Source organism: Podarcis raffonei, chromosome 8, assembly GCF_027172205.1.
Source record: "Podarcis raffonei isolate rPodRaf1 chromosome 8, rPodRaf1.pri, whole genome shotgun sequence".
In the NCBI taxonomy this organism is placed as follows: Eukaryota; Metazoa; Chordata; class Lepidosauria; order Squamata; family Lacertidae; genus Podarcis; species Podarcis raffonei.
Window position 1 is genome coordinate 4,789,828 of NC_070609.1, and position 25,101 is coordinate 4,814,928.

The 25,101-nt window shown below is 52.6% G+C and overlaps 1 protein-coding gene across 2 annotated transcripts; it reads left to right on the plus strand.

Annotated features, from left to right (window-relative positions):
* The first annotated feature begins 1,754 nt into the window (after window positions 1-1,754).
* Window positions 1,755-21,956, plus strand: COQ8B (coenzyme Q8B). 2 transcript variants are annotated; one of them, XM_053401749.1, is made up of 14 exons: window positions 1,755-1,966; window positions 5,012-5,323; window positions 5,773-5,839; window positions 6,417-6,494; window positions 7,154-7,276; window positions 8,413-8,498; window positions 8,744-8,884; window positions 9,088-9,169; window positions 12,128-12,221; window positions 14,160-14,301; window positions 15,764-15,871; window positions 15,970-16,035; window positions 17,500-17,586; window positions 20,429-21,956. In XM_053401749.1, the coding sequence occupies exons 1-14, from the start codon at window positions 1,829-1,831 to the stop codon at window positions 20,729-20,731; spliced, it is 1,827 nt and encodes a 608-aa protein (XP_053257724.1). In that variant the 5' UTR covers window positions 1,755-1,828; the 3' UTR covers window positions 20,732-21,956. The 2 variants fall into 2 exon arrangements, with proteins under 2 accessions (XP_053257724.1, XP_053257721.1); XM_053401746.1 differs by having other exon boundaries at window positions 5,009-5,323; window positions 20,429-21,955.
* Window positions 21,957-25,101: the final 3,145 nt, after the last annotated feature.

Genomic DNA, 25,101 nt, shown 5'->3' on the forward strand with positions numbered 1-25,101 from the left:
TGACAGGACACTCAGGTTACCACCACAACTCCTCCCTCAACCCCTCCTGTTTGTGATGTAGTTGTGATGTAGTTTGAGGGATTAGTAACTAATAAAAGTTGGGGTCTTCTTTTGTTCTGGGCTTCCATTTTGCTTCATCTTGTTGCGGGTGGGAGTCCTGTCGCGACAGTATCCAATAGTTATCCTGGTTGGTGTCTTTGTTTTTGTCCAAGGGAGCCCTCGGATTTTTCTGTTAACAACAGAAATCCAGAGTGGAGTCCCTAAGGCAGTTGGACGGCACCTTGAACGCCTCCTTCCGGCAACTCCTGCAGCCAAGTGGGTACCCAACGTCTTACTTCGCTTTCCTTCGAACCTCATCAGGAAGGCCAAGAGGGGGCCCTTGTCACAAAGTAAGCCTATATCCTTCCGGCACAGTCTTGCACCCAGGGATGTCAATTTGGTGCTGCTAAAACCACAAAGGAGGTGGCAGTTGCAAGTTTCCAGCTTCTGCAACCACAGGGGGGCGCTGCAGCGGTTCTCAACCTGTGGGTCCCCAGATGTTGTTGGACTACAACTCCCATCATCCCTGAGCTCTGGCCTTGCTAGCTAGGGGTGATGGGAGTTGTAGTTCAACAACATCTGGGGACCCACAGGTGGAGAAAGGCTATGGGGGCACATCCCCACTTTTGAAGTTTAAAAAGGAAGAGAAGGGGGCAGCGACGAACAATTCCTTCCTTGCACGTCCCCTTCGCCTCCTCCAGCACCCACCCACACCCAGCTCCAGCCCATGTTGTGCTGCTGGGCCTGCCTAATCCTGCAAGGGTGCTGCACCCAGAAAAGGGGATTCGAACACAAGACAGGAGAGCCCTGGGCCCAAGCCCTCCTTCCTGGCCGATCTGAGGTAGGGCAGCGCCCCCTAGTGAAACCAGTGCCTCTACCTGAGTGATTCTCAACCTGTGGGTCCCCAGATGTTGTTGGACTACAACTCCCATCATCCCTGAGCTCTGGCCTTGCTAGCTGGGGCTGATGGGAGTTGTAGTTCAAGAACATCTGGGGACCTGGTTAGACTTCAAACCCCACCCCGTGCTCGCCATTGTCTCTTGAGACCAACGGATGCCGACAGCAATACGAAGTCCTTCTTCCAACAGCGCCTAGTTAAACGGTGGAACTCCCCGCCCCATGAGCCAGCCTGGGTGGCTTTAAGAGCGGATTCGAAAGATTCACGGAGGAGGAGAGGGCCAGGGAGAGCGTGGCCCCTGTGCCCGGATCCCGCTCGCGGGTTTCCCCCGTGAGACGTTTTGCAAGGCCACCGGGAGATCAGGAGGCTTCAGCCGACACGCTCCATCCCTTTCTAATATTGCCAACCCGCCCGGTGATCTTCGGGCGGGCGATAAATTAAAAAGCTAAGAATAGCAGCGCGGCTTCCCTCCTCCCGTGGCAGCGAGTTCCAGGATTCTTCCTGAATGGCCGCGGGAACGAGGGCGGGAGAGAAATGAATGAATCAAAGCGGGCGGGGGCGGATCCTCGAGCCCTGATTGGCTGACGCCTTCCAGGGCCCGGGAACGCATGCGGGGCCGCTGATTGGACGCCCGCCGCGCCCGTCCGGAAGGGAGGCGGGACTAGCTGGACCCGGAAGTAGATGCCGGTGGCCAGAGGAAGGGAGAAGCGAGCGGCGAGGGTCGGACCGCGGTGGGAACAGTCTGCCCCCCCCCAATACCCGGACCTGGTGACCTTTGACCCCGCTCTTTTTTTGGGGGGGTCTCTCTCATTCACTCTTGGCGCCCTTTGACCTTTGCCCCCCCAGGGCCCTTGGACTCGGGGCCCCTCCTCTCCCCTCCCCCGGGCCGAGATGCCTTGGAAGCGGGGGCTCCGGTTCCTGGGGAGCTGCTCTGCGGGGAGGGTCGCCCCTGAGGGGGCCAGGCTGGCACGACCCTCCTCCGGGACCCACAGCTCCAAGGGGAGACCTGACAGCTGCACGAAGAGGAGGGTGAGTCGGGGGGGGGAGTGTGTGTGGGGGGGAGAGAAGAGTCCTGGGCTGGGGCTCTGGGCACCAACCCACACGTCAGAAGGACCCTGCCGGGTGAGTGTCAAGGGTCCAGAACCCGGTGCTCATTCATAAGTGTGCAACAAGTCTCACAAGTGTGCAATGCCCTTGTGAGCGTGAAACTGCGCACCGGCCTCTATGATTGCGCTGATCCCTGCAGGGCAGAGGCCTCTGTGCGGCTGCTTTTATTTAATATGTTGCATCCGCAGCCCTCCTTCTTTCCTCCAGGGTTCTTCTCCCTACCCTTTCGTTTAATCCCCACGACAACCACAACCCTGCGACGTGGGTTAGGCTCAGAAAAGGCAGTGGCTGTTCCCCAAGATCACACGCCCCGAAAAAAAAAAGTGGGAATTCGAACCCCGGCCTCTCCCAGTCTGACACTTTAACCACTATGCCATCGCTGCCTCCCTGCTGGAAGAGGGTCGTGGATGCTGACTCTGCCCAAAAGTGGCTGGAGAGCAGGGCTGAAATGGCCTCTGAAACTCAAGCACCTGCCCTTAACTCCTGGCTTCAGGGATGAAAATCAGCTCCAAGAGACGAACCCAACCGGTTAAGCATGTTGACGCCTGCAGCCAAAATAGAAATCGCTTGCCACTTAAACAGCATGTGTGTTGCGTACTCTTCTCTACACAAGCTGGGGAGGTCACTGCTACAGGGAAGTGAGGGGTTCGGAGGAGGATGCTCTTATTGTGTACAGTGGTGCCTCGCAAGACGAAATTAATTCGTTCCGCAAGTTTTTTCTTCTTGCGAGTTTTTCGTCTTGCGAAGCACGGTTCCTATGGAGACCGCTTGCCAGGCTGGCGGTGCGGAGAAGGGCTTTTCTCCCCACCGCAAGCCTTCAGGACAGGTACGGGAACAGAGGGGAAGGCGCGCAGCGCTTCTCCTCTGTTCCCGGGGCTTGCGGTGGGAGGAGGGTTTTTCCTCCCCACCGCCAACATTCAGAACAGCATTCTGAATGTTGGCGGTGGGAAGGAAAACCCTCCTCCCACCGCAAGTCTTCAGGACAGCCATCCGAAGGCTGGCGCGGGGAGAAGGTCTCTCCGCCCCACCGCCAGCCTTCGGAGGAGCCTTCCAAAGCCTGGCGGCGGGAGGAGGTCTCTCCGCCCCACCGCCAGCCTTCGGAGCAGCCTTCCGAAGGCTGGCGGCGGAAGGAGGTCTCTCTGCCCCACCGCCAGCCTTCGGAGCAGCCTTCCGAAGGCTGGCGGCGGGAGGAGGTCTCTCTGCCCCACCGCCAGCCTTCGGAGGAGGTCCGAGGACAGTGGGGAAGACGCGCTGCGCTTCCCCGCTGTCCCGGAGGTTTCCCTATGGGCTTTCGTCTTGCGAAGGAAGCCCATAGGGAAATTCGTTTTGCGAAGCACCTCCAAAACGGAAAACCCTTTCGTCTAGCGGGTTTTTCGTCTTGCGAGGCGTTCGTCTTGCGGGGCACCACTGTATTAAATTTGTATACCATCCTTCATCCGTAGATGTCCACGTGGCACAAGTCCAATCCGCCTCCTGTAAAGGTAAAGGGACCCCTGACCGTTAGGTCCAGTCGTGGCCGACTCTGGGGTTGCCGCGCTCATCTCGCTTTATTGGCCGAGGGAGCCGGTGTACAGCTTCCGGGTCATGTGGCCAGCAGGACTAAGCCGCTTCTGGCGAACCAGAGCAGCTCACGGAAATGCCGTTTACCTTCCTGCCAGAGCGGTACCTATTTATCTACTTGCACTTTGACGTGCTTTCGAACTGCTAGGTTGGCAGGAGCTGGGACTGAGCAATGGAGCTCACCCCGTCGTGGGGATTCAAACCACCGACCTTCTGATCGGCAAGTCCTAGGCTCTGTGGTTTAACTCATGGCGCCACCCGCGTCCCAATCTGCCTCCTGGTGAACACACAAAAGCCACTGTGCCTTGTGGAGCCCAGGATGTCCACCTCCACTGGGAGCTGCTGTCCCAATATTATATATTTTTATAGATAGATACATGTCTAGCACACAGGCAGGCTCAGTTTTCCCTGCTGGGTAATGGCCTTGAAAGCTCAAGAAGCAGAAAATGAGGTCACCTTTCCCCTGGATGCTCAGCTGCTCCATTACTTGACCTCTGCAATTTCCATTCTTGGGGGGGGGGCGTGTGGCACATGTGGGGCTCCCTGCCCCATGCAGGCTGGTTTAGCCTTCCATTGATAATAATAATAATTTATTATTTGTACCCCGCCCATCTGGCTGGGTTTCCCTAGCCACTCTGGGCGGCTTCCAACAAAGATTAAAAATACATAAAAATGTCACACATTTAAAACTTCCCTGAACAGGGCTGCCTTCAGATGTTTTCTAAATGTCAGGTAGTTATTTATCTCTTTGACATCTGATGGGAGGGCGTTCCACATGGCGGGCGCCACTGCCGAGAAGGCCCTCTGCCTGGTTCCCTGTAACTTAGCTTCTCACAGGGAGGGAACCGCCAGAAGGCCCTCGGAGCTGGACGATGCTCCTTCACGTATACTGGGCCGAGGCCATTTAGGGCTTTAAAGGTCAGCCCCAACACTTTGAATTGTTCTCAGAAACATACTGGGAGCCAATGTATGTCTTTCAAGATCAGTGTTATGTGGTCCCGGCGGCCACTCCCAGTCACCAGTCTAGCTGCCGCATTCTGGATTAATTGCAGTTTCCAGGTCACCTTCAAAGGTAGCCCCACGTAGAGCGCATTGCAGTAGTCCAAGCAGGAGATTACTAGAGCATGCACCACTCTGGTGAGACAGTCTGCAGGCAGGTAGGGTCTTAGCCTGCGTACCAGATGGAGCTGGTAGATGCTTTGATGTTTGCATTCCTCTGCCCCCTCAATATTGGGGGGCTGGGGCTGAGCGCCCTGCTAAGGAATATTGAGGGGGCTAATGAAACTTCTGTCCCTGAGAGTTGGTGCACCTGATCCCAGCGCTTTAGAAGATATTGGGTTTTGGGGGCTGAGAGCTCTGTGTCCTGGACCTGGCAGGAAACAGCAATCTGCTTTCTGCTTTTAGCAGGAAACCGTGGCGCTCCCAGCATCTCCTCGGGAGGAGCAGGAAAACCTGCCTTACCCAGGAAGGTGGTTCCTGCAGGGGGAAAACTCTTGTCACACCGCAAGCGCCACAGGATGGGCTGCCGATCGTTCCGGTGACCAGCCGCTTCCCATGCCCACAGGGGCACCCGGGCTTTGGGGAGTCTCCAGCTCTGGTCGCCCCCGTCTGATTCATCAGAGTGCGCCGCTTCGAGGTCTCACGGTGGAGGACATCCAGAAGGCGAGGGAATCTCGGCCGAGGAAAGACCAGGAGAGTCTGGGCAAAATGAGGCAGAAGGTAAGGCCTGGGTCTTGTGGGGAGGGGGGGAAGTGGGTGGCTTGAACCCTGAGCCAACCAGGATCCAGCAGGGATGCAATGTTCAGCACAACGCTTAAGGCAGAAGTTTCCAAATGTTCCGTGTTTGTGACACACTTTTTCGTTTCGCAACACACCCACACGCTGCAGCCGACAAGCAAGTGTGTTGCGGCACACAGTTTGGAAAGCTCTGGCTTAAGGTGTATGCACAGGTAGTGCTGCTAATTGCCGCTGTTGGTTCAGATTGCAACTCTAGAAACTTTATGCTTAAGAGCATAAAAATAAGCTGGTTGGATGCACCAAGGTGGACCCATCTTGCCTTAATGTTCTGTTCCCAGATGTTTCTGGAGCGCTCACAAGAGGGGGTGAGCCTTCCTTGTCCCCCAGCATCTGGCTGGCTTAACTTTTCTGCTGTCTGCTTTGTTCCTCAGCTCAGCGAGAGGGCCCGAGAGCGGAAAGTACCAGTGACCCGCGTTGGACGCCTTGCGAATTTTGGAGGTGAGATCCTCCAGGCGGCAGCATTCGCAGTTGAGGATTTGTTGCATCACAGAGAATGCCAGGGTGATGCAACTGGATTTTGCCTTTCGTTTGCCTGCTTTGCTGCCATTGGTTTGGCTGCTGTGATGTCACGGAATGTTTAGACAGACGCCAGTTGCTCAGAAGAAAGGGCCAGTCGTGGAACGTTGTAAACGGCTGCAGGAGCGTGGAAGTTGAATGCACATCTACAAAAACTAACCTGGAGAGGTCCTTGAATTGTAGCAAGTTCCCCCCTGAAAAGGAAGTATTAAACTATCACAATAAATCTTGTCATTTGGGAATTGGAGAGGGCTGAGAATGAATGGCTTGAAATGAATATTCCACTCACAAAATTACAATCCTAAGCGTTTCTTGAGGACGATCCTAATGTAATTTATGTTTGCAGAGTAGACCTTCCTATGGGTTCCACATTGGTGGGGTGGGGAGGGGCAGTTGGAGCTGGTGGTGGGAGCGACTGGGCTGAGGGGGAGACTGGACTCATTCTATTCCACACACACACACCCCGCCTGCGATTCATACAGTCCTTTCTCCCTTCCAGGTCTGGCTGTGGGCCTGGGCTTCGGAGCCTTGGTGGAAGTGGCGAGGAACTCCCTTAACGGGGAGCAAAAAATAAAGGGTAAGGAAGGTGCGAGAGAAGGGCCTGCCCTGTGCACTCGTGCTCTCTTGCACATGTGCGTGCGAGGCCACAAGGGGTTGCTACTAAGGAATTTTGAGGGCCGGGGTGTGTGGCTGGGGCTGGCCTTGCCTCAAAAAGTGCCTGGACACTTCTTCTGCTCTCAAGGGAAGAGGATGTGAGACCAGCTGGGCCCCCTTTGGCCTGACCCAGCAGGATGATAATAATAATAATAATAATAATAATAATAATAATAATAATAATAATTTATTTATTATTTATACCCCACCCACCCATCTGGCTGAGTTTCCCCAGCCACTCTGGGCGGCTCCCAGTCGAGTGTTAAAAACAATACAGCATTAAATATTAAAAACTTCCCTAAACAGGGCTGCCTTCAGATGTCTTTTAAAGATAAGATAGCTGCTTATTTCCTTCACATCTGGTGGGAGGACGTTCCACAGGGCGGGAGCCACCACCGAGAAGGCCCTCTGCCTGGTTCCCTGTAACTTGGCTTCTTGCAATGAGGGAACCGCCAGAAGGCCCTTGGCGCTGGATCTCAGTGTCCGGGCTGAACGATGGGGGTGGAGACGCAAATATTCTGCTCTCATGAGAGACCTACTACCCCAGGCACACGCGAATCTTTCTTCCCTCCCCTTCTGCAGACGCAAGCTTCCTGCTGGACTCCAACCCCTTCCTGTCGGAAGCAAACGCCGAGCGGATCGTGGACACCCTCTGCAAAATGCGTGGGGCTGCCCTCAAGATTGGCCAGATGTTGAGCATTCAAGGTATCAGGGGGGGGAGAAGGGGGTGTTCCCATTTCCTGTCAGCATCTTCCCAGGGGGGGCTTCTCAGAATCGATGGGAGGGTTGATGGGGCTGCTGGCTGGTTGGCATTGGGAAAATTCCAAAGAGATCCATCCCTCGTCCCCCACCCCCCAAGCCTGCAAGGTTATACAACAACAATAATAATAATAGTTTATTATTTATACCCCACCCATCTGGCTGGGTTTCCCCAGCCACTCTGGGCTGCTCCCAGCAGAATACTAAAAACAGAATAAAACTTCCCTAATAGGGCTGCCTTCAGATGTCTTCTAAAAGTCAGATAGTTGTTTATTTCCTTGACATCTGGTGGGAGGGCGTACCACAGGGCAGGTGCCACTACCGAGAAGGCCCTCTGCCTGGTTCCCTGTAACCTCACAGTGAGGGAGCCACTAGAAGGCCCTCAGAGCTGGACCTCATTGTCCGGGCAGAATGATGGGGGTGGAGACGCTCCTTCAGGTATACAGGACCGAGGCCGTTTAGGGCTTGAAAGGTCAGCACCAACACTTTGAATTTTGCTCGGAAACGTACTGGGAGCCAGTGTAGGTCTTTCAAGACCAGTGTCATGTGGTCTCGGCGGCCGCTCCCAGTCACCAGTCTAGCTGCCGCATTCTGGATTAGTTGCAGTTTCCGGGTCACCTTTAAAGGTGGTCCCATGTAGAGCGTGTTGCAGTAGTCCAAGCGGGAGATAACCAGAGCATGCACCACTCTGGCGAGACAGTCTGCAGGCAGCTAGGGTCTCATCCTGCGTACCAGATGGAGCTGGCAGACAGCTGCCCTGGACACAGAATTGACCTGCGCCTCCATGGACAGCTGTGAGTCCAGAATGACTCCCAGGCTGCGCACCTGGTCCTTCAGGGGCAGAGTTGCCCCATTCAGGACCAGGAAGTCCTCCCCACTCGTCAAGGGACTGCCCTCCCAAGCCAAAACCAAAGAGCCTCTCCAGGCCAGCAGGGTGGGTTAGAATCATAGAATCATAGAGTTGGAAGAGACCACAAGGGCCATCGAGTCCAACCCCCTGCCAAGCAGGAAACACCAGGGTTGCAGCGTTGCAAATGGTATTTAAAAAACAGTTTCTTTGGGACGCCCACTTCTCCCCGCAGATAACAGCTTCATCAGCCCCCAGCTGCAGCAGATCTTCCAGCGCGTCCGACAAAGCGCCGACTTCATGCCGCCCTCTCAGATGATGGTGCGTTGCTGTGGGGTGGGGCAGGGGGCCGCAAGGGAAGCCGCCTTTGCCCTCCGCCTGTGGTTGGGTGGGATAGTTGGCATGGATGCTCTGAGCAGGGAAGTCCGGCTCAGCCGCCGCACTGAGACGCTGCCAGCGCAGGAAGATGCCCGCGGGGTTTGCCTCAGTCCAGGTGGCAGCCGCTGATGGTGTGAGGCAGCTCTCCAGCATGTTGCTCCAGGGACTCTCTGCTCTTCCCCTTCCAGGGTGTCCTGGTGGAAGAACTGGGCACTGACTGGCGGGACAGAGTCGCCTCCTTTGAGGAAACGCCCTTTGCGGCCGCCTCCATCGGCCAAGTGCACCTTGGGGTGCTGAAGGACGGGACCGAAGTGGCCATGAAGATCCAGGTAAACGTTGGCTCAGGCGTGGAGACGTTGCCGGGATTTGAACCCGGGACTGTGCACGCAAGGAAGGTGCTCTGGCTACGGGGCGAGGGCAGAGCCTGTAGGGAGAGACTTGACTGCGAGGCAAGTCTCTGGTCTGCTGGGGTTGGGAGCCCTTGGCAGCCCAGCCAGTCTTGACGTTCCATCTCTCTCCTCTCCTCCTGCAGTATCCAGGCATCGCTCAGAGCATCCGAAGTGACGTGGATAACCTGTTGGTGGTGCTCAAGATGAGCATGATGCTCCCAGAAGGTAAGGAGAGCACAAGGTGAGCCCAAGGGGTCCCATCTAGTCCCATCTTCTCTCTTCCTATTCATAATAATAAGAATAATAATACAGTGGTACCTCGGTGTAAAGGGAATTGGGGTTGCTTGTGCGTAAAGGGTGCTGCAGCTCTAGGCAGCGTTGCCTGGATAAACCTTTCCCTGGCTGGACAGCCCTTTCTCCATGACTGTCTCAGTCACTGGCAGAATCCGTTAGTGGGCATTTTCTGAACTTCTTCCAACATAAAAATTCCTTCACTCCAAGTCTCCGCCTAGCCTCTCTGCGCGGAAGTCTCCTGCGCAGAGTGGGCGTGCCCAACGGAGGTCCGGGGCTCTCCCTGCTGCTCTCTGTGGAAGAGTCTCGGAGCCCTCCCTCTGCAGCCTCCTCTTTCTTCCTGGTGTCCCTCCTATTTCCTTCCTCCAAGGAAGCTTGCTCTCTCTCCCTGCTGGTTCCTTCTCCTGCATCGTCAGGGAGCCTTACCTCCACCCTAGGCTCCGATGGCAGTTCCCTGACACTCGGGTTACATACGCTTCAGGTTACAGACTCCGCTAACCCAGAAATAGTGCTTCAGGTTAAGAACTTTGCTTCAGGGTGAGAACAGAAATCGTGCTCCGGCGGCACGGCGACAGTGGGAGGCCCCATTAGCTAAAGTGGTGCTGCAGGTTAAGAACAGTTTCAGGTTAAGTACAGACCTCCGGAACGAATTAAGTACTTAACTCGTGGTACCACTGTAATAATTTTTATTTATACCCTGCCCTCCCTAGCCAAGACCGGGCTCAGGGTGGCTAACACCAGATATAAAACAATTGGTTGAAATACAGCTTAAAAACAAGATTAAAATACAACATTAAAATGCAGCCTCATTTCAGTGAAAACTCAATTCTGGGGGGATGAAAACGTCAAGTCTTCACCAAGGCTAACTATCCAGACTGGTCCTACATGGGCCAGAATAAAGCCAGGGAAGTCCCCAAATAGGAGTTCCAACACAGAAGGAAAGAAAGGGAAAAAGAAAGAGAGAGAGGGAATCAAATTGATTCCAAACCAAAGGCCAGGCGGAACAACTCTGTCTTACAGGCCCTGCAGAAAGAAATCAGATTTTTTGAAAAATCGTTTTTATTTGATTTTACAGGTATAAATTTATAACAAAACCAAATACATATCCATATAGAGAGATTTATCTGAATCTTGAGACTTCCCCCACAATCCCTTCCATGGGTCCTATTGTCAATGTTTTCAATTGCATATTATTTCATAATCTATATTTTGCATCTGTCCATATTGTCCGTAGTCTTTATTACATTACAAGTGAGATTAAAATCCTTTTTTTCATCTGCTTCCGGTGGTCTCCTAATTAATTATAATTTCCACCCATTCTTTCTTGGAAGTTTTTGTCTTCTTGGTCCCTGAGCTTTCTGGTCAGTTTTGCAATTTCAGCATAGTCTAATAGCTTGGTTTGCTATTCCTCTCTGCTAGGGACTCAATTTCTTCTTTCCATCTCTGGGCTAGTAGCAGCCATGCTGCTGTTGTCGTGTACATGAAGAGTTCCTTTGGGATGTCGGTACCTATAATTCCTAATAAGAAGGCTTCTGGATCCCCGCCCCCCGAGGGTTATTTAAAACATGTTTTTCAGTTCATTGTATATCATTTGCCAGAAAGCCTTTCTTGCCTTATACCACCACCACATATGATAAAAGTTACCTTCTTTTTCTTTACATTTCCAGCAGGTATTTGTACTTGTTTTATACATTTTTGCTAGCTTACTAGGATTGTTGTTGTTTAGTCGTTTAGTCGTGTCCGACTCTTCATGACCCCATGGACCAGAGCACGCCAGGCACTCCTGTCTTCCACTGGCTCCCGCAGTTTGGTCAAACTCATGCTGGTAGCTTCGAGAACACTGTCCAACCATCTCGTCCTCTGTCGTCCCCTTCTCCTTGTGCCCTCCATCTTTCCCAACATCAGGGTCTTTTCCAGGGAGTCTTCTCTTCTCATGAGGTGGCCAAAGTCTTGGAGCCTCAGCTTCAGGATCTGTCCTTCCAGTGAGCACTCAGGGCTGATTTCCTTCAGAATGGATCGGTTTGATCTCCTTGCAGTCCATGGGACTCTCAAGAGTCTCCTCCAGCACTATAATTCAAAAGCATCCATTCTTTGGCGATCAGCCTTCTTTATGGTCCAGCTCTCACTTCCATATATCACTACTGGGAAAACCATAGCTTTAACTATACGGACCTTTGTTGGCAAGGTGATGTCTCTACTTTTTAAGATGCTGTCTAGGTTTGTCATTGCTTTTCTCCCAAGAAGCAGGCGTCTTTTAATTTCGTGACTGCTGTCACCATCTGCAGTAATCATGGAGCCCAAGAAAGTAAAATCTCTCACTGCCTCCATTTCTTCCCCTTCTATTTGCCAGGAGGTGATGGGACCAGTGGCCATGATCTTCATTTTTTTGATGTGGAGCTTCAGACCATATTTTGTGCTCTCCTCTTTCACCCTCAATAAAAGGTTCTTTAATAAAAGGTTCTTTAATTATTAGGATTACTAGGAGTCAAATACCACCGACACATCATTTTCATATAATTTTCTTTCAGCGTACAACGTGCTGTGAATTTCAAATCTGTTTTTCCATAAGCTTTCCCAATCTGCAATCTGAATGTTATGCCTCAAATCCCTTGCCCAGTGTTCCATTACAGATTTTACCTGTTCACCTTTTGTATGCCATTCCAAGAGCAATCTATACCTTTTCACATCTAGTCCGTCTTCTAACAAGGGCCTACCAGCTAGCAACCTGTAGGCAGGACCTGAGCACCAGAGCCCTTTCCTCCTCCCTGAATCTGGCCAGTCGTCCTTGAGAGCCGTCCAGGTGGGTGGCTGGTCTTTCCCTCCTGCACCAGGGAGTTCCCCAGTTTTGTGCTCTCATGAGTGAGCAGCCTGTGCCCGTCTTCTTCCTTGCAGGTCTCTTTGCTGACAACACCCTGCAGGTGCTTCAGAAGGAGCTGGAGTGGGAATGCGACTACCAGCGGGAGGCTCAGTGCGCCCGGAAGTTCAGGTATGAATGAATTTTATTATTTCGGTCACAGCCCAGTTCCAGCCCACATACAATATCAAGGAAGTCATAAAACACGATAGGGATACATTTGAATTTGCAATTAGGTATAACAGGGACAATACAGATGTAACAACAGTTAAAATATATATGTAAATTAAAACTTAGTCACTAACATGTAACATAAAATTATCATTTAAGGCTTTAATCGTTATGATAGCACAGCTTGTTCCCTACGTTTTATGGCAGTCGCACAGAATTTGGCTACCCTTAGTGTGATCTCAGGATCCTTGTCCTCTACCAGGGATTTTAGACATTGAAGTTCGGATTCATTTGGAGATTTTTGCATAGCAGGGGTAATAAATACCGAGCGTATATTCCCGTAGAAACAGCATGAGAGACAGTTTCTACCTCCATCAAGCCGCAGGGGCAGACGCGTTCCGCGTACGGTTTACCCTCGAATCTGCCCTGCAATAAGGCAGATGGCAGCACGGTAAATCTAGCGAGGGTAAATGACCGTCTGTATTTGGGTATTTGTAGGAAGTTCAGGTAAAAAGGTAAAGGTACCCCTGCCCGTACGGGCCAGTCGTGTCCGACTCTAGGGTTGTGCACCCATCTCACTTAAGAGGCTGGGAGCCAGCGCTGTCCGGAGACACTTCCGGGTCACGTGGCCAGCGTGACGAAGCTGCTCTGGTGAACCGGCACCAGAGAAGCACACAGAATGCTGTTTACCTTCCCGCTGGAGCGGTACCTATTTATCTACTTGCACTTGGGGGTGCTTTCGAACTGCTAGGTGGGCAGGAGCTGGGACCGAAAGACGGGAGCTCACCCTGCTGTGGGGATTCGAACCGCCGACCATACAATCGGCAAGTCCTAGGCACTGAGGTTTTACCCACAGCGCCACCCACGTCCCTCTTCAGGTAGCTGAGAGCAAACCCCTGGCCTGGCCTTGCTCCTGGGGATTATCCAGCCTTTCAAGATCCTTCCCTGCAAACCCTTCCCCTAACAAGGAAATGCCAGCACGGCTGCCCCAGTTGTCCTGCCCAGGGCTGCCAGATCTTGGAATTGACTCGGGAAAGTGGGGAGCTGCCTTGCCCTGAGAGTCAACCCTGGCTGGCAGCAACAGCACGACCTGGTTTCAAGAGTTCTTGCCAGGGACTGAACCCAGGGACTTCTGGCTCCATAGCGGGCGCTGTGCCACACTGAGCCACGGGCGTGGGCGGGAGCTGGGGCAGAGCCCACTATTACTATTTATTTACCGTATTTTTCGCCCCATAGGGCGCACCGGCCCATAGGGTGCACCTAGTTTTTTGGGGGGGGAAATAAAGAAGAAGAAAATTATTTCCCCCCCAGGCACTTATTTCCCCCAACCCCAGCCCCCAGAACAGGCTGCTATCTGCAGGGATGGAGGCAGCTCTCTGCAAGAGCTGCGCGAAGCCTGGGGCACGCTGAGCTCAGTGCGCCCCAGGCTTCAGGATGCAGGCAGCTTTCCGAAAGCCATGGGAGCCCGGCAGGACCTCCCGTGGGCTCCCAAGGCTTGTGGATAGCTTCCTGAAGCCTGGAGAGCGAGAGGGGTCGGTGCGCACCGACCCCTCTCTCTCTCCAGGCTTCAGCGAAAGCCTGCATTCGCCCCATAGGACGCACACACATTTCCCCTTCATTTTTGGAGGGGAAAAAGTGCGTCCTATAGGGCGAAAAATACGGTAATCTATGTACCACCCTATACCCGGAGGTCTCAGGGCAGTTCACGTAGAAACATCCCAGTATATAAAATAAAATTAAAAGTAATAACCCAATAATGCCTCCCGCAAAGGGAGGTGCCTTTTGGGACCAGGCTGGACGACCCCTGTAGCCTCAGGACCAACCACCCTTTTTGGGGGGGGTGTCTTGCGGCCCTCCCACTTGGAAAGAGCCTCCTTGCTGAAGCATCTCTTCCCCCAGGCACCTCCTGGAAGGAGACCCGTTCTTCGAGGTGCCCAAGGTGGTAGAGGAGCTGTCCACCCAAAGGGTCCTGTCGATGGAGTTGGCGGGGGGCGTCCCGCTGGACCGCTGCCAGGAGCTCAGCCAGGAGCTGCGGAACGAGGTGAGGTGGGGGCCAGGTACGCAGGGCTCTCCTTACGGAGAAAGCTTGGGTGGTGGAAGAAAGGCCTCGGTGTCAGTGGATGGCGTTACCCCCCAAAACGGAGCGTCCCTATAAGAGACCTTCGTAGCATTTGCCCCCCCCCAGGCGGTCACAGCCCCCTTTCCTGCCTGCCCAGGGAAGGCTACATAAATGCATAGCTGTCAACCGTCCCTTATTTGGCGGGAAAGTCCCTTATCCCAGCGCCGTGTCCCGCTGCTGTCCCTTATTGATGATGTCCCTTAAATTCCCCGGGTTTCAAAGGAAGCAGCTCCTCTCCCTCCCTCCCTGCCAGCCAGGGAGGAGGGAGGCTCCAACTGTGTTGCTTGGCTGCGTTGCTCACCCAATAAGGAGTCTAAGAACGACTGGGGGGGGGTGGAGCTTGCATGCCTTGTGCTGATCAAATCGGCCGTGTTGCCTGGGGACTCGTCTTTGCTCAGCGCTTCCCAGCGGAGAGGTGATGGTGGTTTTCCTTGCTGCATCCCCTTTGCCGGGTTGCTGCGCTGTGGGAACCACCGCTTGAGGCTTCGTTTGGCTGCTGGCTGGGCTTTCTGCCTTTGGCTGGGAGGGGCTCAGAAGTTGAACCTACCTGTGCTCTGAAAATCCCTTATTTTGGCTGCTGATCCCTTATTTTTGAGGCTGCTGGTCCCTTATTTTCAAATCTGTAAGTTGACAGCTATGCATAAATGCTGCCAAATGGCAGGCACCGTGCAATAGGATGACCTCAAGGCTGCAGATTTCTGGGCCAAGGCATTAAAGGAAACATCTCCAATCCCCGATCGAACTGTTGTGCCTTCTCTGTATTTGGCGCTTTGAAATTGATTTTCTGAAGCCAATAAAGAGATGGAAAAAAACAAGGAGCTCATCTCTCGCAGCGAGAATGTCTCTAGCGAGGTTCTGGGAAACGCTTTAGCTAGTCATTCTCTGGACTAGTGGCACTCAAGAGTCTGGCAGGTAGCCTGGCCGGAAAATAATAATAATCAGTCTCTAGTAGGATCTAGTAAAAGAGGAAGGGTTCTTGCAGTACGGTTTGATTTCACATCATTTGTAAACGAGGAGGCAAACGGACGCATGGCCATTCCAGGTTACGCTAATGGGTTACATGAAAATAAGACACAATTCGCCCGTTCTCTTCCATTTTATTCTTGCCATCTCTCCATTCACATGGTGCACACATGATAAGAAAGCAAGGGAATTAAGATTGACGTTTTTGTTCAGTCCACCATGTGTTCAACATATTGGTAATATTTTTAAAGTATTTATTAAGCCGCAAGATTCGTGTTCTGTGTCTGCCCTGCTGCCGCCTAACGCTTTTCTTCTGGTACCTTCTTTCTTTTCTTCCTTTCTTCCTTTAAGTTTTGCCTTTCCTTCCACTAAAAGTATCTTAAAAATAAAGGAGGGCTTCCTCTGCTCCTTCTCTCCACAGATCTGCTCCCACATCCTTCGCCTGTGCCTCCGAGAGGTCTTTGAGTTCCGCTTCATGCAGACCGATCCAAACTGGTCCAATTTTTTCTACGATGCCGAGAGGCACAAGGTGGGAGTTTGGGCCGGATTCCCGGGGTGGGGGGGGAGATGTTTGCCGGGTGCGAGAGACTGCAGGCGCGTCTAACCCCTCGTCCTCGTTCCTCGCAGGTGACCCTGCTGGACTTTGGGGCCAGCCGAGACTTCAGCAAAGAGTTCACTGACAATTACATTGAGGTGAGTGCCTGTTATCTTTTCCGCCTCCTTTTACAGCATCTCACATCCCTCCTGGGGTAGATGCCTGTTTTCTAGATTGTCCAGGCATCACACTGGTGGGCGTCCCCTCGGCCGTTGGAAAGGGCAGGGTCTCCATACTAACCCTACTTTAATCCGCCAGCCTGAGCCCCCTCTTGCCTGCATGTGTCCATTTTAACTTCCTGGCCTTTTCCATCACCTCCGTAATGTGTTATCTCTGTCGTTTAATAATAATAACAACATAATTTGGAGCATAATCATAATAATAATATTGTTTATATGCCATCTATCTGACTGGGTTTCCCCAGCCACTCTGAGCGGCTCCAAACAAAATATTAAAAACACAATAAACATCAGATGTCAAGGAGATAAAGAACTACATAACTTTTAGAAGACATCTGAAGGCAGCCTTGTACAATGGTACCTCGGGTTAAGTACTTAATTCGTTCCGGAGGTCCGTTCTTAACCTGAAAATGTTCTTAACCTGAAGCACCACTTTAGCTAATGGGGCCTCCTGCTGCCGCCACGCCGCCGGAGCAAAATTTCTGTTCTCATCCTGAAGCAAAGTTCTTAACTTGAAGCACTATTTATGGGTTAGCGGAGTCTGTAACCTGCAGCGTATGTAACCTGAAGCGTATGTAACCCGAGGTACCACTGTATCAGGAAGTTTTCAATGGTTGATGTTTTACTATGTTTTATATATGCCATTGGGACGTGGGTGGCACTGTGGGTTAAACCACAGAGCCTAGCACTTGCTGATCAGAAGGTCGGCGGTTCGAATCCCCGCAACGGGGTGAGCTCCCGTTGCTCGGTCCCTGCTCCTGCCAACCTAGCAGTTCGAAAGCACGTCAAAGTGCAAGTAGATAAATAGGTACCGCTCAAGCGAGAAGGTAAACGGCGTTTCCGTGCGCTGCTCTGGTTCGCCAGAAGCGGCTTAGTCATGCTGGCCACATGACCTGTAAGCTGTCTGTGGACAAACGCCGGCTCCCTCGGCCCATAGAGCGAGATGAGCGCCGCAACCCCAGAGTCGGTCACGACTGGACCTAATGGTCAGGGGTACCTTTACCTTTACCTTTATATGTGCCATAAGCTGCTCAGAGTGGCTGGGGAGACCCAGCCAGATGGGCAGGGTATAAATATTATTATTATTATTACAGGGCTGCCTTCAGATGTCGTCTAAAAGTCAAATGGTTGTTTTACATCTTACAGGACGGCGTTCCACAGGGCAGGCTACCCAGAAGGCCCTCTGCCTGCTTCCCTGTAACCTCATTCCTCACATAATACGCAAAATAATAATAATAAAATAATCCCAATAGCACCCCACACATTTAGCAGGTTGGGGAAGTGGGGCTCCAGTGGTGGCTATATAATGTCAGCCGCTGGCTAGAGCAGGGCTGAGCCCCCCAATATCCACCCCCTCAGCCCCTCTCTTTCCTCTTTGCGAAGGTGGTGAGGGCCGCGGCGGATGGAGACCGGGCCAAAGTGCTGCAGAAGTCCAAAGACCTCAAGTTCATGACGGGGTTCGAGACCAAGGTGAGCGTGTCCGTCGGGAGATTAATCTCACCGGCTGCCCCAGGCTGAACAGGAACCAGCGTTTTGGGTTGGCACTGAGGGGCGCTGGGCAGAGCGGGTGGATTTCAAGAGGCTGTGAGCCAGGAAGAGGGGGGCAGGAAGAGGAGGGGAGGTTTAAATCTCTCCCCGACCCTGCCACCGATCTGCCGCGATGGTCTTTGTCCCTGCCTGTCCACCTTAAGCTAGTCGCAAAGTTTCTCAAGGAGACCAGAGCTCTTGCTGCTTACAGAGAGGAGATTATAAAATGGTATGTGATGTATGGAAGTGAGAGCTGGACCATTAAGAAGGCTGATCACCAAAGAATGGATGCTTTTGAATTCTGGTGCTGGAGGAGACTCTGGAGAGTCCCATGGACTGCAAGAAGATCCAACCTCTCCATTCTTCAGGAAATCAGCCCTGAGTGCTCACTGGAAGGACAGATCCTGAAGCTGAGGCTCCAAGACTTTGGCCACCTCATGAGAAGAGAAGACTCCCTGGAAAAGACCCTGATGTTGGGAAAGATGGAGGGCACAAGGAGAAGGGGACAACAGAGGACGAGATGGTTGGACAGTGTTCTCGAAGCTACCAGCATGAGTCTGACCAAACTGCGGGAGGCAGTGGAAGACAGGAGTGCCTGGCGTGCTCTGGTCCAGGGGGTCACAAAGAGGCGGACACGACTAAACGACTAAACAACAACAATTGTGGGAAGAGAGGAAAGTTTCTCTCTCTCTCTCTCTCTCTCTCTCTCTCTCTCTCTCTCTCTCTCATAACTGTAGAACTCATGGTCATTGCAATGAAGCTGAATGCAGATAAAATACTTTCTTCATGAAGCACATAAACTGTGGAACTCCCTGCCACAAGAGGCAGTGAAGGCCACTCGCCTGGATGGCTTTAGAAGGGGCTTGCACAAATTCATGGAGGAGGAGAGAGCTATTGGCGTCTACTAGCCAGGATGGCGGGTCTCTGCCTCCACAGTCAGAGGCAGCGACGCTTCTGGGAACCCTTTGCTCTGAACCACAGGAGGGCAGAGTCCCCTTATCCTTGTGGGTTTCCCCAAAGAGGCATCGTCTCCTTGGCCACTGTGGGAACAGGACTGGATGGGGCCCCTTTGGCCTGATCCAGCAGGCTCTTCTCATGCTCTTATGGAGCCTCCAGATCCAGCGGCAGTCTGTCTGGAGTCCTCGGTTCTTTGGGGTAGAATAGGAGGCTGGACTAGATGGGCCTGATCCCACAGCCAGGCTCTTCTTAGGAGGGCACCAGGTTTGCAAACTCCCATACTGTCCAGAGTGGGGTGCCATTTTCTGCCCCCCCCCTCCTCTGGGCAGTTGCTCTGCCATTCCTGGCATTGGGTGATTTCGCTGGGGGTGGGGGGCTGGCTTGTTTGTTTTAGATTCTTTGAAGGTTTTATGGCAGCGGTTCTCAACCTGTGGGTCCCCAGATGTTGTTGGACTACAACTCCCATCATCCATGAGCTCTGGCCCTGCTAGCTAGGGATGATGGGAGTTGTAGTTCAACAACATCTGGGGACCCACAGGTTGAGAAAGGCTATGGGGGCACATCCCCACTTTTGAAGTTTAAAAAGGAAGAGAAGGGGGCAGCGACGAACCATTCCCTCCTTGCACATCCCCTTTGCCTCCTCCAGCACCCACCCACACCCAGCTCCATCCCATGTTGTGCTGCTGGGCCTGCCTAATCCTGCAAGGGTGCTGCACCCAGAAAAGGGGATTTGAACGCAAGGCAGGAGAGCCCTGGGCCCAAGCCCTCCTTCCTTGCCGATCTGAGGTAGGGCAGCGCCCCCTAGTGAAACCCAGTCCCTCTATCTGAGTGATTCTTAACCTGTGGGTCCCCAGATGTTGTTGGACTACAACTCCCATCATCCCTGAGCTCTGGCCTTGCTCGCTAGGGGTGATGGGAGTTGTAGTTCAACAACACCTGGGGACCTACAGGTTGAGAAAGACTGCTTGTGGCCTGCAAGTACCGTATTTTTCGCTCCATAGGGCGCACTAGACCATAGGGCGCACCTAGTTTTTAGGGGGGGAAATCAAGAAAAAAAATCTTATTCCCCCCAGCCCCAAACAGCAGCATACAGGCTGCGCGCAACCTCTCCCTGCCGGAGGGGTTGCGCGCGGCTATGTCACAAGCCAAGGCAGCCAGCAGGATCCATCCTGCTGGCTGTTTGGGCTTCCTCTTTAGCCCCACGCAACCTCTCCCTGACAGAGGGGCTGCGCGCAGCTATCCCTGAAGCCTGGAGAGTGAGAGGGGTCGGTGCGCACCGACGCCTCTCGCTCTCCAGGCTTCAGCGAAAGCAACGCGAAGCCTTTGGAGCACGGAGGGAGTGCTCCCTCTGCGCTTCGGAGGCTTAGCGTTGCTATCGCTGAAGCCAAGGAGCCTACATTCGCTCCATAGGACTCACACACATTTCCCCTCAATTTTTGGAGGGGGAAAAGTGCGTCCTATAGAGCGAAAAATACGGTAGATTCATTCTTTTATCTCATTCCCCTTACTTATCAAAGCATTCAGTCTCCTTTTTCCAGGCTAACCGTTCCCAGCTCCTTCAACCGTTCCTCATCAGGGTTGGTTTCCAGACCCTTGATCACCTCTGTCTCCCTCCTCTGCCCACCTTCCTTGTCAACACCCTTCTAAAACTGCGGCATCCAGAATTGGACACAGGTGGGGTCTGACTCAAGGCTGAAGGAAGTGGTAAAGGCAGTCTGCCCATGCCCAGGAACCCCTCTTCCCCTTCCTGTCAGCCCGTGGCCCCTACCTGAGCAGCCAGTCCCAGAAACACTTGCCCTTGGACTGACCTCCCTCCTTCTCCCGGCAGGTCTTTGAGGACGCCCATGTGGACGCCGTGATGATCCTGGGAGAGGCCTTCTCCACGCCGGGCCCCTTCGACTTTAGCACCCAGCGCACGACTCGCTGCATCCAGGACCTCATTCCTGTGATGCTGAAGCACCGACTCAGCCCCCCTCCGGAGGAGAGCTACTCGCTACACCGCAAAATCGCCGGATCATTCCTCATCTGCGCACGACTCGGGGCCGCCATCCCCTGCCGGGAGATGTTTGAGGAGGCCTATGCCCGATACTTGGCCGGGGAGCGCCCTGCCCCTATGGCCGGCAGGGTCTAGGGAGATCCTCCGCTGTTTCCGCGAGTGGATCCTGCAGCTCGCCAGCCGGCCGGAACTCTCCACGAGGAAGCCTTGACCATTCTGCTGCCGGGACAGCTTGTGTGGGGCAGGGGCCCTCTGTGGGGCAGCATCTTGGCCAAGCGGGGGTCTTTCTTCGGACCAGCCGCTGGCCGGTATTAGAGCTGCCCTCTAACACAGCCGCCTGGCCTGGCACCTCCATCCTCGACCCCTCTGGCGGTCTCCTCTGAGCAAGGGAAGGGGTAGCGCCAGCCGGCTCTGCCCCACACCCTCGCTTGGCCTCCTGCCCCCTACAGGCCCGGTGTCCCCAGGGCAACAAGAGCTGAGGTGCCACTGCCGCCCAAAAGGGTACGGTCAAATCAGCGAGGTTTGGCATTCCCTGCAATCGACTCCCATGGAGGAACCGACGGTTCTCATTGCCAAGCAAAGAGGCTTGAAGAAGCTCAGCGATTTGGGAGCTGTCACTCTCCCGGGAATGATAAAAGAGCTTCGCTGCTGCTCCCAAGGAGATCCATCCTTCCCCATGTCCCTTTCCGGTTCCTAACTCCAGCCAGGAGAGTCCTGGCTTCCTCCGTTTTGTGGCCTTTGAATCAGGAGGACATGAGCGCTGTTAGACTGCCCTTGAGCCGGGGCGCGTCCCACCCATAAAAGGGACCCCTCCCCTCCTTCTGCTTTTAATATATAAACTTGGGTGTGACTTTAAACTGGGGCAGCTAGACAAAGTGTTGTAAAAGAGAGAAAGGCAGCGAGAGATCTGGGGGGAGAGGGATCTGGCAGAAGCAACTTGGTCTCGGGCCTGACTTGGGTGGCCAAAGTGTGTGTGTGTCTGTATGTGTCTCTGCCCATTACAGCTACCAGGTGTTTTTTAAAATGAAAAAACGGTGTCCGTGTGTTTTCTCTGCCATCCAAAAGGGGAGGTGCTGAGGACCAGAAAAGCAAGCGGCCGTTCCTTGTGGGCCAAAAGTGGGCAGGGAAGCCACGAGTTGCAATTTGGGGGCATTTTTGCGCAGGGAGGGCCTCCCAGCCCCACCCCAGAACGTCCAAAACAGCCAACACCCAGTCTGGGAAATGAAAGAAGCATCTGATCCATCAGAACGACCTGTCACACTTCTGCAAATTTAGCAAGGCTTTTCACTGCTTGGTATCTGTTTTTATTGGAGAAGGGGCTCCTCCCTCTCTCTCTCTCAATATATAATCTTTTTTAAAGCTCAGATAAATGCTTTGATATTGTCCTGTGGCTCTGACGTCTTAGCTTCTCGTCCTTGCTTTATTTTTTTTTATTTTTTAGGGCAGAGGGAGTGGTTGAAGATTAGAAAAGTTGAAAGCAAATGGGGAGAAATATAGCACATCTCATTAGACAACGATCACATACTTGATGACCCCATCTGTGGGGAAATTATATTAGGATAATCAAATCCGAAAGACACAAGGAAATGAGAGAAAGGCGTATATAGAAACAAAACTAAGGTTAGGAATAATTAAGAGAGAGGGCAGCGCGGAAGGGAGAAAAGAAAGGGGGAGGGAAAGGAGAAAGAAAACAGAGAAAGAGAGAGGGATAAAAAGAGGCAACTGATTTCTGGGACTAAAATGTGTTAGAAATGTGATTTACCATATTTTTGGCTCCATAAGACGCACTTTTTTATTCTTAAAAAGTAAGGGGAAATGTCTGTGCGTCTTATGGAGCAAATGCGTGGTCCCTGGAGCCGAATTGCCCAGGGGCAAAAAGCAGATCATGCTCTTTTTTTTTTTTTTTTTGAAAGAGGGAAGGGGGTGTTGAAACTAAGCTGCTAATCGGCAAAGGATCGGGAGGGAGATAAGGGACGCTAGCAATAAAGGAGGCTGCCTGGGAGGGGGAAGGTAAAAGCCCATGGATACTCAAGATTTTTGCATTGGGTCACCCTAAATTCACCATCAGATCACATAGCATGTCCATGGCTACAGCCTGCACCAAAAGAATCACGCACCCACTGTTTCGTGGGGCTGCAGTGGTGCAAAAACGTGGTTACACAGCATGGATCCACATGGATTCTCAGGATTTTTGCACTGGGCTACCCCAAACTCACCGTCAAATCACATGTCTGTGGCCACAGCATGAACCACAAAAATCATACATCCACTGTTTCGTTCAGAATATTTTTTTTCCCTCGTTTTCCTCCTCTATAAACTAGGTGCGTCTTATGGAGCGAAAAATCCGGTACCTCCCTGGAAAGGTTCTTTCACCCAGCATGCAGTGGAATTCCCCCATGTTGAAAGACACACTAAAAACAGATTAAAAGATATAAGGGGAGTCCTTTATGCAGTGCATGGTTAAACTACAGAACTCCCTTCCCCAGGTTGCGGGGTTCCCATAATGGGCATCTGGTTGGCCCCTGGGAGAGCAGGATCCCGGACTCAATGGGAGGCCCCCTTTGGCCTGATCCAGCCTGCTCAACTTACGTTCCGACTTCCCATTGATCACTAGCTTCTCCACTCTGGCTGCACACCCCTTTTTAATCCAGCAGGGGGCAGAGCAGGTAGTTCCAGGCAGCTCAAGGAAGTGAGCTGTGCTGCACAGCAGTGCAAAGGAAGCTACTGTGCGGATTTTACCTGTGAATTGCTCTCCTTGTGTTTTCATGGGATTAACTGCCAGCTGAACGGGCCATGGGGGCCTGATCCAAGCACACACGAGACCAGCTCCGACCATCCTTGATCTTGGGACCGCAGAGGGTGCATTGTTGTTGTTGCTTAGTCGTTTAGTCGTGTCCGACTCTTCGTGACCCCCTGGACCAGAGCACCCCAGGCACTCCTGTCTTTCACTGCCTCCCGCAGTTTGGTCAGACTCATGCTGGTAGCTTCGAGAACACTGTCCCACCATCTCGTCCTCTGTCGTCCCCTTCTCCTTGCGCCCTCCATCTTTCCCAACATCAGGGTCTTTTCCAGGGAGTCTTCTCTTCTCATGAGGTGGCCAAAGTATTGGAGCCTCAGCTTCACGATCTGTCCTTCCAGTGAGCACTCAGGGCTGATTTCCTTCAGAATGGAGAGGTTTGATCTTCTTGCAGTCCATGGGACTCTCAAGAGTCTCCTCCAGCACCATGAAGAAGAGTTTGGACTTGATATCCTGCCTTTCACTCCTTTTAAGGAGTCTCAAAGCGGCTAACATTCTTCTTTCCCTTCCTCCCCCACAACAAACACTCTGTGAGGTGAGTGGGGCTGAGAGACTTCACAGAAGTGTGACTGGCCCAAGGTCACCCAGCAGCTGCATGTGGAGGAGCGGAGATGCGAACCCGGTTCCCCAGATTACGAGACTACTGCTCTTAACCACTACACCACACTGGCACCATAATTCGAAAGCATCCATTCTTTGGCGATCAGCCTTCTTTATGGTCCAGCTCTCACTTCCATACATCACTACTGGAAAAACCATAGTTTTTACTATATGGACCTTTGTTGGCAAGGTGATGTCTCTACTTTTTAAGATGCTGTCTAGGTTTGTCACTCTGTCTGCACACCCCTTTTTAATCCAGCAGAGGGCAGAGCAGGTGGTTCCAGGCAGCTCAAGGAAGTGAGCTGAGCTGCACAGCAGATCAAAGGGAGCTACTGTGCGGATTTTACCCGGGAATCGCTCCCCTTGTGTTTTCATGGGATTAACTGCCAACTGAACGGGCCATGGGGGCCTGATCCAAGCACACACGAGACCATCTCCCGACCATCCTTGATCTCAGGACCGCAGAGGGTGCATAGAGATGGAAAATCCTTGGGCTTTCTCTCTCCTAGAAAAACAGGAAGGTGGGTTTCATAAAGCCAGGAATGGCAAAACGAAAAAGGACATTATGCTTGCCTTCTGCCGGAGCTAATGGCAGGCTCGTGCCAATCAATACCTCTATAAAGTTCAATTATTTATACCTCCATTTCCCTACGATGGGAGCTGCTGCTGCTTCTGGGCTCTGGTTTAGCTGGGCAGGCAAGTCTGCCTTGGGCAGGGGGGGCGGTTGCCTCCTTTTTAATAAAGACCCACTTGGCATCCTCCTCCTGTTCCAGGAAAGGAGCCAGCCAAAGGGTTAAACACTTTTGCATCTCGGCAGATGTTTTCCCAGCTAACAGCTGGTGATATTGGAATTGATCCATACAGTTAATTTGTATGAACTGCTCTGGGGGGTTTAAAGCAAGCAGCTTCACAAAGATGTGGGCAGTTAAAAATGTGTGTGCTTTTTATTATTATTATAAAAAAAAGGATATTGGGAAATCAAGTTTAAAAGTGCAGAAACACAGAAAATCCCAGCCATGCCCATTCATAACGTTGATTCCACTATGAAATAGATTTTCACTGTTTTGTGGGAATAACCAGCCTGATCTGGTTCATCGCCGCTGAATCA